Source organism: Meriones unguiculatus, chromosome 2 (assembly GCF_030254825.1).
Source record: "Meriones unguiculatus strain TT.TT164.6M chromosome 2, Bangor_MerUng_6.1, whole genome shotgun sequence".
In the NCBI taxonomy this organism is placed as follows: Eukaryota; Metazoa; Chordata; class Mammalia; order Rodentia; family Muridae; genus Meriones; species Meriones unguiculatus.
The window spans coordinates 171209751-171222801 of record NC_083350.1 but is presented as its reverse complement, the minus strand read 5'-3'; the positions used below and the strand labels follow the sequence as shown (position 1 = coordinate 171222801).

General features: G+C 42.3%; 1 protein-coding gene across 9 annotated transcripts in view; it reads left to right on the top strand.

Annotated features, from left to right (window-relative positions):
• Veph1 (ventricular zone expressed PH domain containing 1) overlaps window positions 1-13051 on the top strand; it is a 212399-nt gene that overhangs the window by 16718 nt on the left and 182630 nt on the right. For all 9 annotated transcript variants that reach the window (XM_021634062.2, XM_021634063.2, XM_021634064.2 and 6 more), the window contains exon 3: window positions 7255-7470. In XM_021634062.2, coding sequence (XP_021489737.1) covers window positions 7255-7470 — 216 coding nt within the window. The remainder of the gene's footprint in view (window positions 1-7254; window positions 7471-13051) is intronic.

Below are 13051 nucleotides of genomic sequence, written 5' to 3'. Positions count from 1 at the left end.
ACATAAAGTACTCCTGGTACGTTTTCACTCTCTGGATAGCATTTTTTTTTCCTGTTTCCAACAGGTTCCTCATTCACTCCTCTAGAAACAAGCCCTCGGAAAATACCATTGTGGTTTATCTTTCTAGGAAAACAAACCTACTCAAAATACCGAAGGTCCTGATAGCCATTTCCCACCAGAGGTCCCTGGTGGCCAGTGCTCTCCTTTGTTTCCTCCAGCCAGACTCACAGAAGGTCAGGTGAAGGCCTTTAAGACTCTTGAGTCCTGCTATACGTCCCCAGTGGTCCAGCGAGGTCACTGCTTGGGTCTCATCAGTGTGTCACGATGAGGGCTGTTGGAATTAAGCCCTCCACCTAGCCAACAGTTCCTGCCTTCCCTCTATTAATTTCTACCTCATTGAGCTTCCTCCACCTATCCCCAGGGAGCAGGAGAGGAACCCTAACTATTTAAGTGTGTTAGGCTTGGGGGCTGGTGGCAGCAGCTCCTCCTCTTCCTTTTTGATCCGTCTGCGGTGCCTACGTGGCTGACCTGCCTATTTACATATATGAAATCTGTTCCTTGTGACGTGGCCCAGGTCTCCATTTCCTGACGACTCTGGATCTTAGTAGTTAATTCTTAGTCTCAATCCTTCTTCAAGAATAGAACTAGAAGACTCCTGAGCTGCCTTTTATAGCTTTCCAACACCGATCTCTTTCTTCAGACTCCTGACAAATTGCCTACTTCTGCTTGCTTAAAGCAAGGGTGGGAACATTGCTCTCACCTTTTCCCTCTCCTAAATCTCTCTGTGTTAACCATCCTCTCTGTATCATTGGCTCTTTTACAGGGCCTTCATCAAGGCTCCTACCATGAATTGCTCCCTACTGTGCTACCAACAGAAGGGTAGGAAAGACCAGGACCTTCAACCCAAGCTTAGAAGTTAGAATTTAGTTTGCCAGTAAATCTGAGGAAGAAATCAGCAGGGAGTGATTTGTCATGTCATCGGGATTCCAAAGAGGCAGTTCGTCGTTTCCATGTGCTCTCAAACTGTGTCTGTCTTGCTCACTGCTCCTTCTGAGAACAGATACTTCAGCTTTGCATTATTTATTACCCCTACCACAACCACCATCATCATCATTTTATGCTTATCTGCCCTTGCTTATGATTCAAGAATCTTGACAAAGGCACAGCACTTCCAACAACTACTGGAAGGCAAAACAGTTACCATATGTGATGACCAGTGTTGATTATCATCTTGACAGGATATGAAATCACCTAGGAGAAAAACCTCCAAGCACACGTGAATTGTTTAGACTAGGTTCATCTTTGAGATGGTCTGTGAGGAACTGGCTTGATGAGATTAATTCAGGTGGGAAAGTTCCACCCTAATAACAGTTGTCATCAGTCCCTGGGTTTGAATTCTGCACAACATAAGCAAACAGAAAGCTAGCAAAGCACACCCATCATTGGTCTCTGCTTGGTGCCTTTGGGTGCAGCTAGCTGAAGCTGCTTCCGGTTCTTTGCAGAACTTCTCAGCCGTGATAAACAGCACCCTGGAATTTAAGCCCAAAGAAACAAACCCTTTCTCCCTTAAATTGCTGTTGCCAGAGCATTACTCTCAGCAGTGGGAAAAGAAATGAAGAGGCACCGTTCTCCTCCATTTACCAGAAGAAATCATCTTGCATCCAAACGTTGTACTCCTTCTTTGTTCTAATCTCTGTTTGCAGCCATAAAGATCAGCCCTCAGTTCCTACAAGAAAAACTTCAAATCTTTAAAAAAACAAAACCTGTAAGGTTTCTCCCATGGCTTCTTTTCCCGACTAAATATTCTTATTATTTGTCGGTTTTCCCATGATAAGGAAGGTGTCTATTTCAGGGAAAGGTTGTACCTCCTGGCATCCTGCATAAAACCCTTAACTCTGTTATTAACAGAACTCGATTTGACAGTATGTGGGGAAAGCTATGCAAATCGTGCTATATTAATGATAGAAATATAAATTACAAGAATAACCTACCATCTACAATAAGAACGATAACTCGTTTGCATCAGAATTTTTGTGTCTCATGTGCCTTTTTTTTTTTTCCAAGTCTCTGCTCTGACTTCTAGAGAGGGAATGTTATTATTGATTATATTCCATCCTCCCCTATTATTGTCATATTTAAGCCTCACTTCCTGAGAAACATCCAACTCACCTGTACAGCCTCTTACTAATTGTGTCTCTGTTGAGGCCTCTAAGCTGGTTAATCACATTCAGACAGGTGGACTTCATTTATTTCATTCCCAAAGAAAAATCTTGTATCCAAGTTCTTGAAAAATACTTCATTGTAATATTGTAGCTCCAAGTGCTACCTACACTCTCAGCAGTCTGGTTCGCCTTGCTTGGTATCATCTTACTTTATTCTTGTAATTTATCATTGCTGATTCTTGGACCAATTGCCCAGAGTCATTGCTAATGCTCATCAGCTAGTGTTCTGCTTCTAAAATACCATTTTAATAGCCAGAGCACACATTTCCCCACATTTATCCTGGGATATTCCAAAACTTTGGGGGTGGATCAGATCTTATAGCCACATCTTTTTTTTTTTTTTTTAAGTGACTTGCATGACAATTAAACCACTGCAAGCACATTCTTGTGTTTAGGTGCTTGTGCTAAAAAATCTGTCCCTTACACATCATGATTCTGTCAAATACATTTAGTCATCACTTTAAGCTTTATAGGATCAGAACATTTGTCCGGCAAGCCTCAATTCCTTCCGCTAGAGTTACTTGCAAAATAATCATCCAGTCCCCAATTCATGGCCACTTTCCCTACCTGTCTGTCAGAACACTGCTGCCAAACATTTTGCTTCATGCTTCGCTTTGAACTCCACACTGGAATTTCTCACCAAGTTCCCAAACGTGCCTTTAATTTGTTGTTTGTTTGTTTTTCCAACTCCTTTCTGGACTACCTTTATTATTAGTTTTCTTTCTTATCAGTTTAGCTTTCTTCCCAAGTAAGATCATCTCTTTATCCAAGCATCTACTTTTCAGTACAGTCTTGCCGCATGCCCAACCCACCTTCTAGTTCTCTTGGATATTTTAAAACACTGAAATGAATATCAATAGCAAACAAAAATGAACTCATTTAAAACCTTAGGCACCTAAAAATCATCCCACAAGGCTCAGGAAGAGAGGGGGGAAAGAGTGTAAGAACCAAAGGACAGGAAGAATGAGAACAAAACAGGGTCTTCTGGACTGCACAGGCTCCTGACCTCATGAATTTGCAGGAGCTAAGGTTGCCTGCGCTAGACCTGTGCAAGGCTAAGCCAGGCACCATTCCAGCATGAAGTAGGGAGGGGTTAATAATAAAGCCATGCCCCTAGCTGAGGAGGTAGCTGCAGTTCGTGGCTTCTGGGGGAAGGAAGGCAGTTTTCCTTTAAGGGTGTGGCCCCTGGTAGGTCACCCGTGCTCAGTGGATGGTCTTATACCCATGAGCGTATTGACAGCACAGACTTGTCTGATGGTTTTTACTTATTTATTAATGTATTTTATTATTTATGTGTAGGAGTGTTTGCCTGAATGTATGCATGTGCACCACGTGTGCGTCTGATGCCTTCGGGAGGAAGAAGAGGGTAGCAGGTCACTGGGACTCAACCGCACAGGGGTGTGAACCACCACATGAGTACTGAGAATCGAACCTGGAGCCTCTGCAGTAGAAACCAGTGCTCTTAACCACTGAGCCAATTCTTCGGCCCTCAATAGGAGATTAGTTTTTGAAAACAACAACAACAAAAATGAGAAAACAAAATTGGGAGCCAGTGATGGATCTGGAAGAAGTAGGAAGAGAGTAAAATATATTGTACAAAATTCTAAAAGAATTAATAAAAACATTGTATTTTTCAAAAAGAATAACAACAAAGCCAGAAAGAAAGGAAAGAAGGAAGAAATAAAAAAAGGAGAGAGAGAGGAGAGAGGGAGAGAGAGAGGAGAGAGAGAGAGAATGAGGAGGAGGAAATTTGACAGTATTGAAATGCTTGCATTTTTCTTTCCAATACAATGTCCTGCTTTAGGACCTTAAGTTCACCTGTACCTGGACTGTGGTATCCATGTGTGGGTTTAACTTTTGTATTCAAAATTCATGGCTTAAAAATTGTAAGTAGAAAAATTCAAACATTTTTATATAAAGCTTAAAAGCAGAAAAATTTTAAAGCAATTTGCTATGTATCATAATACCTGAAATACACAGATCTCTAAGACCAGTTGTTTTTCTTTATAAAGAAAACCATAGAAGTACATAAAAACCGGAAAAGTTGTTAAACTCTATACAAATGCTATTATGGCTTCAATAATCTTTGTAATTTGTAATTTGTCTACCTTGGAACATGTAGAACATTTAGTGAACATAATATTTTATTCTACAAATATACCACTATTTATTCTTCTTTTTGATTGACCTCCATCACTTAAATAGTACTACAATAAACATTCTATAGCTGATTATTTTGGCAAATATACACTTCTGGGGTTCTCAGTATAAAGCAAGGCAACTGGACTTAGAGATCTTTGCACCTTCAATATTATAATACACACCAAAATGATTTCTAACGTGAAGGGCATATGAAGGCTCCACTTGCTTCCTTCATCACTTCCTGCATCTGTCAGGTGTTAAAGCTTATTTGTGATCTAAATAGGTTTGGTGAGGCAGTGCGCAAGCGCCAATTAAGCCTGCTCCTCCTGGCTGCTAGTGAGGGCAACTATTTTTTCATGTGTTTATGTGTAAAGTACTGGTTCTGATTAATTCATTTTCTGGAGATATTACATTATATTATTTCAGGCCTCTTTAATACAATTTTAAACAAAATTATGGGGGATTTTTTTTTCCTCCTAATTGCTCATGAAGGCCAGAGAAGGGTACTGGATTCCCTGGAGTTACAAATGGTCATGAGCAGCCATGCTGGTGCTGGGAACCGACCCTCCCGGAGCACTGTTTAAGTAACTTGACTCTTTCTCTAAATTTATAAGCGGAGCGAAAGATGCCATTCTTCTTGTTTCTACTCTTTTCAAGTGAATGCAACACAAACTGCTGGTATTTTCTTTGTTCTTGTTGAACGTCTGATGGGTGTGGCAGGCGTGCACTTGTATGAGAGAGGACAACTCTTTACAGTCCCATCTCTCCATCCACTTCCAGGGATGAACTCGGGCCCTTAGTTCAGCAAGTGCTTAACCATTTAGCCATCTCTCCAGACCCTTAACACAAATTCTTGTTTAGTGATTTTATATCCAACAAACTTAATCAACTATCCCACCGCTTCTGACAATCTGTCTAAGTACAGATGGCCATTTTAAGGGGGATGGGGCTATGTGAAGCGCACTGTCTGCTCTTCCAAAAGACCCAGGTTCAGTTTCCAGCACCTACAGGGTAGTCCACAGCCATCCATGACTACAGATACAGAGAATCCAGTATCCTCCTCTGGCTTCCTTGAGCACCAGGCATATGTGGAGCCAAAACATTCACACATGTAAAAATAATAATAATAATAATAATAAATTTTTTAAAAAGGTAAAGTATGTTTAAAATGCACTTGAAAGACTCACACACACAAAGAAGGTGAGTGATTTCTGAATTGCTGATACTGAATGCTAGCGTAAAACATAGGGCCCGGGGGACGTGTTCCCCCTAGAGAAGGGAACTATGGTTCCAGGGGCTCTACTCTGCGCTGTCAACCTCGTTTTCTGCATCTTTTGCACCATATCTATGCCTCACCTTTGAAATCAATAAAAATCGGGGGCTGGGTGGCTCAGTGGTTAAGAGCTGTCACTGTTCTTCTGGGGGACCTGGTTGTATTCAAATGCCAGCACCTATGTGGCAGATCAAAGCCGTCTGTGAGTCCAGCTCTAGGGGAACTGGTACCCTCTCTGTCCTCTTCAGGAACCCATGTGTCACACAAACGATACACATGCATGCAGCACAGCCATACACATAAGATGGAAATAAAACTTTCAGAAAACATTTTAAATCCAAAAAAAAAATGAATTTCTCATTTCAGAAAGGAAAAAAGAACTACAAAAACCCAAAAGCTTGATTGATTGATTTATAACTCAAATGTTGTCTCAAAATCCTTAATAGGAAAAAATATTGTTTCAAAGGAAGATCAAAAGGAAAACGAGGCCGACCGGAAAAACAGACTTAGGAAAAACAGCCTTAGCACTCACTGCGCAACTCCCGGTGGAGGGAACGAAAGTGGCCAATAAACACACGAGGGTCCACAGCCTCGCTTTGGTCCAAGGAAGTACCGGCACCAAGCCGTAACGAGATACTGATTTCCACTGGCCAAATTAGCAAAGATTAAAAACGCTTTGTTCTCACAAAATCACAGTGAAGAGATGTGGGACATTTCTGGAAGGTAGTTTAGTCGTACATACCAGGGCCTCAAAATTATTTCTGTCCTTTGCCTCAGAAAATTACTCTTCTGGAGAAAGAAATTTGAGGTACAGGTAAATCACAGGGTGGACACAGGTTTGGGCTGTTTATTGTCCCCATTATAGCAGTTAAAAAAGATAATGTTAGGTAGGAGAGAGAACTCCCAGTTGGCTAACTCAGAATGTCGGCACAGGCATGGGGACACCTGCCTGCTCTGTCAGTCTCTAGGTCTGTGAGACTCCCATTATGGTATGAGTCCGACCCATTTTCCAACCCAAAGCAATAAGCACCTTTGTTGTGCATGTTTGTTTTTTCACAGTTAGGAATCTTAAGGGATCGTATTTGTTCTTTGTAAAGATGGTGAAGTACTTGGGAGGTCATTAAGACAGGGAGACAGAGACAAATTTGGTTGGTGAAAGCCCACTTGGGTTCGGTACTTAACTGAGTTGAAAAGAAAGAAATGAAACACTGTGCTCTACTGGATGCAGAAAGAAAGGTAATAAGGAAAATTGGAAGGTAATTTGAATTTTTTCCATACATGTAACCAAAACGTCACTGTGAAAAGTAACTTCTGTCCTGCAGTGACTTGAAACTGACATGGCCTGAGGAGTCAGCAGTTTGCATATGAATGACCCAGTTTCTCTAGTCAGCTGTCACCATTCCTTTTGTTAATGACAGCAGGAGCTTGCATGTATATTCTGCCTCTTCCCCAAGAGGAAGGCCAACTGTAATGGGCTTCAGAGCCTCACTCCTTAGCACACAGTGACATGCATCATTTCCAAAATGACTCAGGACTGGTTCCCTTAATGGACAACCTTCTAGAGTACATATTAGCTTGAAGTTTTGTGTTGTTTTGTTTTGTTTTGTTTCTAAATAGGATTACCAAACTAATAATAATGACCAGGCGGTGGTCGAAATCTGTATCACAAGAATTACAACAGCCATCAGAGAGACAGAATCCATTGAAAAGCATGCCAGGGCCCTGGTGGGACTGTGGGATTCCTGCTTGGAACACAACCTGAGACCTGCAGGGAAGGACGAAGATACCCCACATGCAAAAATCGCATCTGATATCATGAGCTGCATCTTACAGGTACGGTACTGTGTGACAGCAGGCAATTTGATACTGAGTTGGCAGCTTATATGAACGCATGATGTCTCTGAACTGAAAGGCAATTTTTGTGCCTCTTAAGTACTGTAAAAAGACACCATGAACCACTGGTAGCTAAACCAGCAGGACGCTAACTAATAAGCTGGGAAAATCCCACCGAGTCCCTGCTGTATGCGAGCTAGACTGTAAAGAACTCGAAATAATTCCTCAGCAAGCCTGAGAGCATGCTTGGGGAGGCCAAAAGAGGATGGCAGTTGTCGCTCTCTGTCTCTTCCCTCTCTCTCTAGAGGCAGGGTCTCTCACTGGACCTGGAGATCAGCACTGCAGGCACCCTCAGCCATGCTCAGCTTTTTATGAGGCGAGAGGTTTGAACTCAGGCCCTCATGCATGCACAGCAAACGCTTCCGTCTATGGAGCCATCTCCCCAGGCTAACTCATTCTATTTCTCTGTGTACTGTGAATACCCATCTGTTCTAGAGATGAGAAATTGGCAGATTTGTTTCTTTAGGTCTCTGCCTTGATCTTTGTAAACTGAAGGAACAATTAATACCTCCTGTTTGGACCTGTGAGACATCAAGGTGACGTGGCACGTGAGGTGCCTGCCTACGTCGCAGTTCAGTGGCCGGTAAACACAGTTGTCTGCAGCCAGCAAATAAATCCACAAGTCTTATAGGCCAATGGAAACAGGTATCCAGCTAACTCCAGCTAGGAAACCAAAATGTTAAAATCTTATTCTACAGACTAGTGAAGGTGGATTCACATGAAGAGAGTTCTTCCTTACAAAGCTTTCTATATGTGATCTAGATATGATGGGGGGGCACCTAATTCAAGCCACAACTTACCTGAGGCTAGGGGCTTCATCTAACCAGGTTATATAAGGATTCAGTCATTGCCCATCTCCCAGGGAAACCCTGAAAGGAAAGATACACAAGACAGTCTGCTTCTTAAAATAAACACAAACTTGGAGAGGGCAGATGAGGATGGAAATGTGGTATTATAATAATTGGCATGGTCGATCTCCTAGAATGAAACTCTAGAGAATTGATAGAAGTCTGAAAGCCAGTACCCAATTTTCACCTCATCATATGAGTCAGGGCAATCACTGTTCCTCAGCTCATAGTAAACCTGATGCCACATGTCAGTCAGCTTTGCCTTACTTGCTGTCTCATGTCAGCTACCAGCATTGGAAAGCCTGTGAATGAAAGTATCCAAGATGGCCGACAAAGAGAGAGAACAAAGGGACAAGAAGTAAGTCACCAATTAGGAGATGTGTGTTTTTCTGCATTGTAAAAGGACCATATGTCTACCCTCCTTGATTACACACACACACACTGCTTATGGAGGCTTCCTCAGTCAACACTGCGTGACGGCTTTGAGAACAAAGAACCTGGGATGGCTCCGAGTATTTCCTTCAGAATTTCTAAGGGAGAGGATGGTTATATAAAGCTAGAAAAGCGTACTCGGCAAGCAGTTCCCTCTCTACCATTTATTTACCTGTAGGGTGAGCTTGGGCAGATTTGTTCCTTTATTACCTCTTCGATAAAGTAGAGATTACAGATGCAATTGCCTTGTGGGTTTGTTGTGATGAATAAATAACCAGATGCTAAATGAAGCAAAAATATCCACCATGTAGGAGCTACCACAGGAGTGTTAACTCCAGTTGGTACTATCATCTGCAGGAGACCATAATACATCATGCAGCACTCACTCCCTTTTGATTGTTGTTTTGCCTGTGAGTGTTTGGTATGCATGTGAAGGTCAGTGGCTGACAGTTGGGCATCTTTTCCATTACTCTTCACTTTATTTATTGAGGCTGCATCTCCTGATGGAACCAGAACTAACCAGCTTGGCCCTTTCTCTGTCTCCAGATGCTAGGATAATAGGTAGGCCACCACACCTACCCAGCTTTCACATGTGTTTTGAGAACCCTAACTAGGGTCCTCGTACTTGTGTGGGCTAGTGCTTTATCCACTAAGCCATCTGATCACTCACCCCTTTATAAGCTGTTAATTCAGCAATTACATTGGTGATTGTTTGCCTGTCTCCACCCTTCCCAAATTATGTCTTGGTTTTTCATTGATGTAGCCCCAGCACCTAAAATAACACTTGGCAAGCAGTGGATACACATTCAAGTGATGTTTACTGAATGAAGTAACGTATAGGCTCAGGAGCAGTAACTACCTGGGGCTTCCTTAGCAACCATATTTCTCTCTATTGGGCTTCTGGACATGGTCATCGGACAGGAGGATGAAATGTGAAGGATAGGGACAATCAACACACCTCCCCCTTCTCACCTATCAAGAAATCCACCAGGAAAACCAGGTGAATAAGTCAATTAGATTTCTAGATTGCTACCCTGGTAAGAATCAAGTGTTCTGTCTGTCTGCTGCATGAGGCTGGATGAATACCCAAGAGCCCTATTTTAATAAAGGAAGTTGGACATCTCTTGACCTTGTTGCTTGTCTGTGGTTCCAACTGAGTTCAGTACCCGAGAGCACAGGAGCTTCTCAGTGGCTGACACCCTGGATCTGTGTCTCTTCTCTTTTCCTTTATTCTTTTCAATTTTAAAACCCTGGGAAAGGCTCCCAAACCACGTTTTCAAAAGGAAAATCTCCACCAAGAGCTTAGTTGGTGCTAATCAAGTTGAGAGATGGCATCCCTGGCATGGTGGAACAAGGCCCTCTTGTTTCCCGTCTCCAGCAAGGTGTAGCGGTTCCCGGGAGTCACTTTATTTCTATATTGCAGTGACCTCCATTTGTTCCCTCAGCTCTGAACTTGTAAGATAATATTCACACCAGCCTGCTGACTTCTATGCTGGGAGCCAAGCTCTGTCACAGGCTGTGGCATTGCCAGCTGTCGTTAAAGTGGTTTATTTGTTGTAGAATGGTGACCACAGGACTTTTCTCTGCCTGTGTCCCGTTAGCAAGTCTGTGATCCAAATAACTCCACAAGATAAAGTGACTTGCTGTGCCCAGTTCTACTGCATTAGATGCCTTTGAAGTGGAGCTCAGGCGCTGAGAAGTTGTTTGCTATCTTTTAGGTCCATGGGATTCTTCTTTGCCAATGTCACTCTGGCCCCAGCCCCTTACTCATATCCTGTTGTCGTCAGCAGTGCTTGTGGCTTTTGATATAGCAGGGGTTGTCTAGACACTGTTTTGAGATGGAGTGCCTTTGGTGGTGATCCTTTGGGTTTTAGATTAACTGTTTTCTCTTTGCTTAATGTTTTACTTTTTGTTTCACTTGAGAACTTTCCAAATGATACGTGAGGGGGAAAAAACAGAAAAATTGAGTGTGCTGAAGTTTATTTTGTTTTTGTTTTTGTTTTTGTTATTGTTTTTAATGATGACATGATCCACTTGAGGGGAGGAGTTTATGTTTTTGCATTTTTGCATTGGATCCCTGCTTCGGAGATATCCAGAACTGTTATGAAAAGAATGCAGTCTGATTGGTTAAGAAGACCTGTTCTTTCATTGCTGCTATCAAGGGCTCACTCCCTCCAGAGTTTAAAACAGAATAGAATGATTTCTGTCAATCCAGTTCCCCCCTGTGTTTGTCTGTGCTCACAGTTAGCAAGGGCCACTTCCTGAGACCACCACCTTTGGCTTTTCAAGCTACATATAAATATGCCTGAGACCATGGTGCACACCATCAATCCCAGCACTGAGGAGACAGAGGCAGGCACATCTCTGTGAATTTGAGGCCAGCATAGGTTCAAGGCCAGCCAGAGCTACATAGTGAGACTTCATCTTTAAATTAATTAATTAAAGAGTGCCTGAAGATCTAATCCTCTAATGGAAGACATGTACCTTTCTACTTTCAAGTTATTCTTGGCAAAAGACTGAGCATGGTTATAAGCCTTGACTTGGAGTTCCTTTTGGAATGTTCCTGATGCTAGAGCTTTTACCACTCACTTTAAGGCCAAAATATGAAAGTTTAACTCTCAGAACCTCCCCACCAAGAGATTGGATGGCTGTAAACACAGCCCAAAAGTAGACTGCAAGTCGGCGTGGCATCTAGTGCTGTAGCAGAAATAGCTTAAATGTGAATCCAAAGAAGCAACACTATAGGGTAACTGGGAGAAGTGGGAAAAAATCAGTTAATCTTCCTGAACACCACAGTCCGAACAGCGTATTAACAAAAGGGAGGGAGATGACTATTTTGGCACATGTACTCAAGTGTAACTTGGAGGAAGTGGTAGAGATTGAATTTGGTGGATGGAATGTTCCAGTCATCACAGATGGAGATACAGTTGTGAATAAGTGTGTTATTTTAATCAGGGTCTACCATGGTCTTGATGGAATAAACCTCAGTGTCTCTTTAGATCTTACCTAATCTTTTGACGATCAATGAAGACTCTAGTTTCTGACCTGGCCTTTTGGTACCTTGATACAATGTGAGAGGGATGTTCCGATCTGACCAAAGACAGTCTCCCACTGTCACTCTTATGGGACAACCTTCTATAAATAGTTTTGTGTGAGTTATTCCTAGTAGATCCAAGCAATTCTGTGTGGGCAGGTGAGTGCCAGACCTGGGGGAAAGGAGAAGCATCTTTCAGGGAGGCCTCATAACCTACCACCCCAGCAATGACCAGTCCAGTCAGGGCCACATATTCTTAGTTGGAGGGAAGAGAAGGCAGACAAAGATATTCAGATAAGCCATCAGAGAAGTCTCAAGACAAACCATGGTCTGGACCCTGTGTCTGGAAAATTAATGAAACATAGAAATGAGTTGAAATGTATCAGGCATTTTTTTTGGGGGGGGCTGGTGATTAGGAAAATAGGAATGCTTAAGCAGAAGATATTTAATTGGCTTGATTAGAAAAATTTAGGAATGGAGATGGGTTAGGCATGCCTATATCATGGAGTTCAAATGAAATTAACAGGTCCTGATTTCTCCCAGCTTGCCTCTCTGACCCCACATTTCCTCAAACTACACGCAAGTTCTCTCCTATCTACTGAAGTCACATGATAGTGACATCCATAAACTCCTAGTCCTTTCAATCCAGCAGGAGAATCACAATCACAGAGCTCTTTGAAGAATCCCTAACTAAATTTGGTGAAGTGCTTCTTCTCAAACCATCCTTTGGATCAGGGAAATGTGCTCTGTGTTAGGCTGAGTCACTTAATCACTCTTGAGACCAAGAGTAGAAATGCCATCACTAGAAACTGGAAACCTCCTCAATGAAGAATTAATGTAGACTCTCAAAAAAAAAAAAAAAAAAGCTGAATATTCAGCAGAGTTTGATGAGGCTGAGATCTGGGGCGGAAGGGAAACCATAGCAATAACATTTTCCGTGACTTTAGGAAGTGCTATGGACTTCATAGCAAGATATGGGTGTTCCAAAGTTATTACTCCCAAATCACTAACCTGAGTGTCTCAGCTACCCCGTAGCATTTCCTTTACTTAACAGTGTGAGGAGGTGACTCACCCTCCTGGTACTGTCATTATTGTACTGTTGACTGTCTTGGATGCACCACTGCATGTCATGGTCATTCACAAAATCCTAAAACTGGTGATGTGTGAATATGCATAGAACAAACCTGTACATATACCAAGTCTCAGT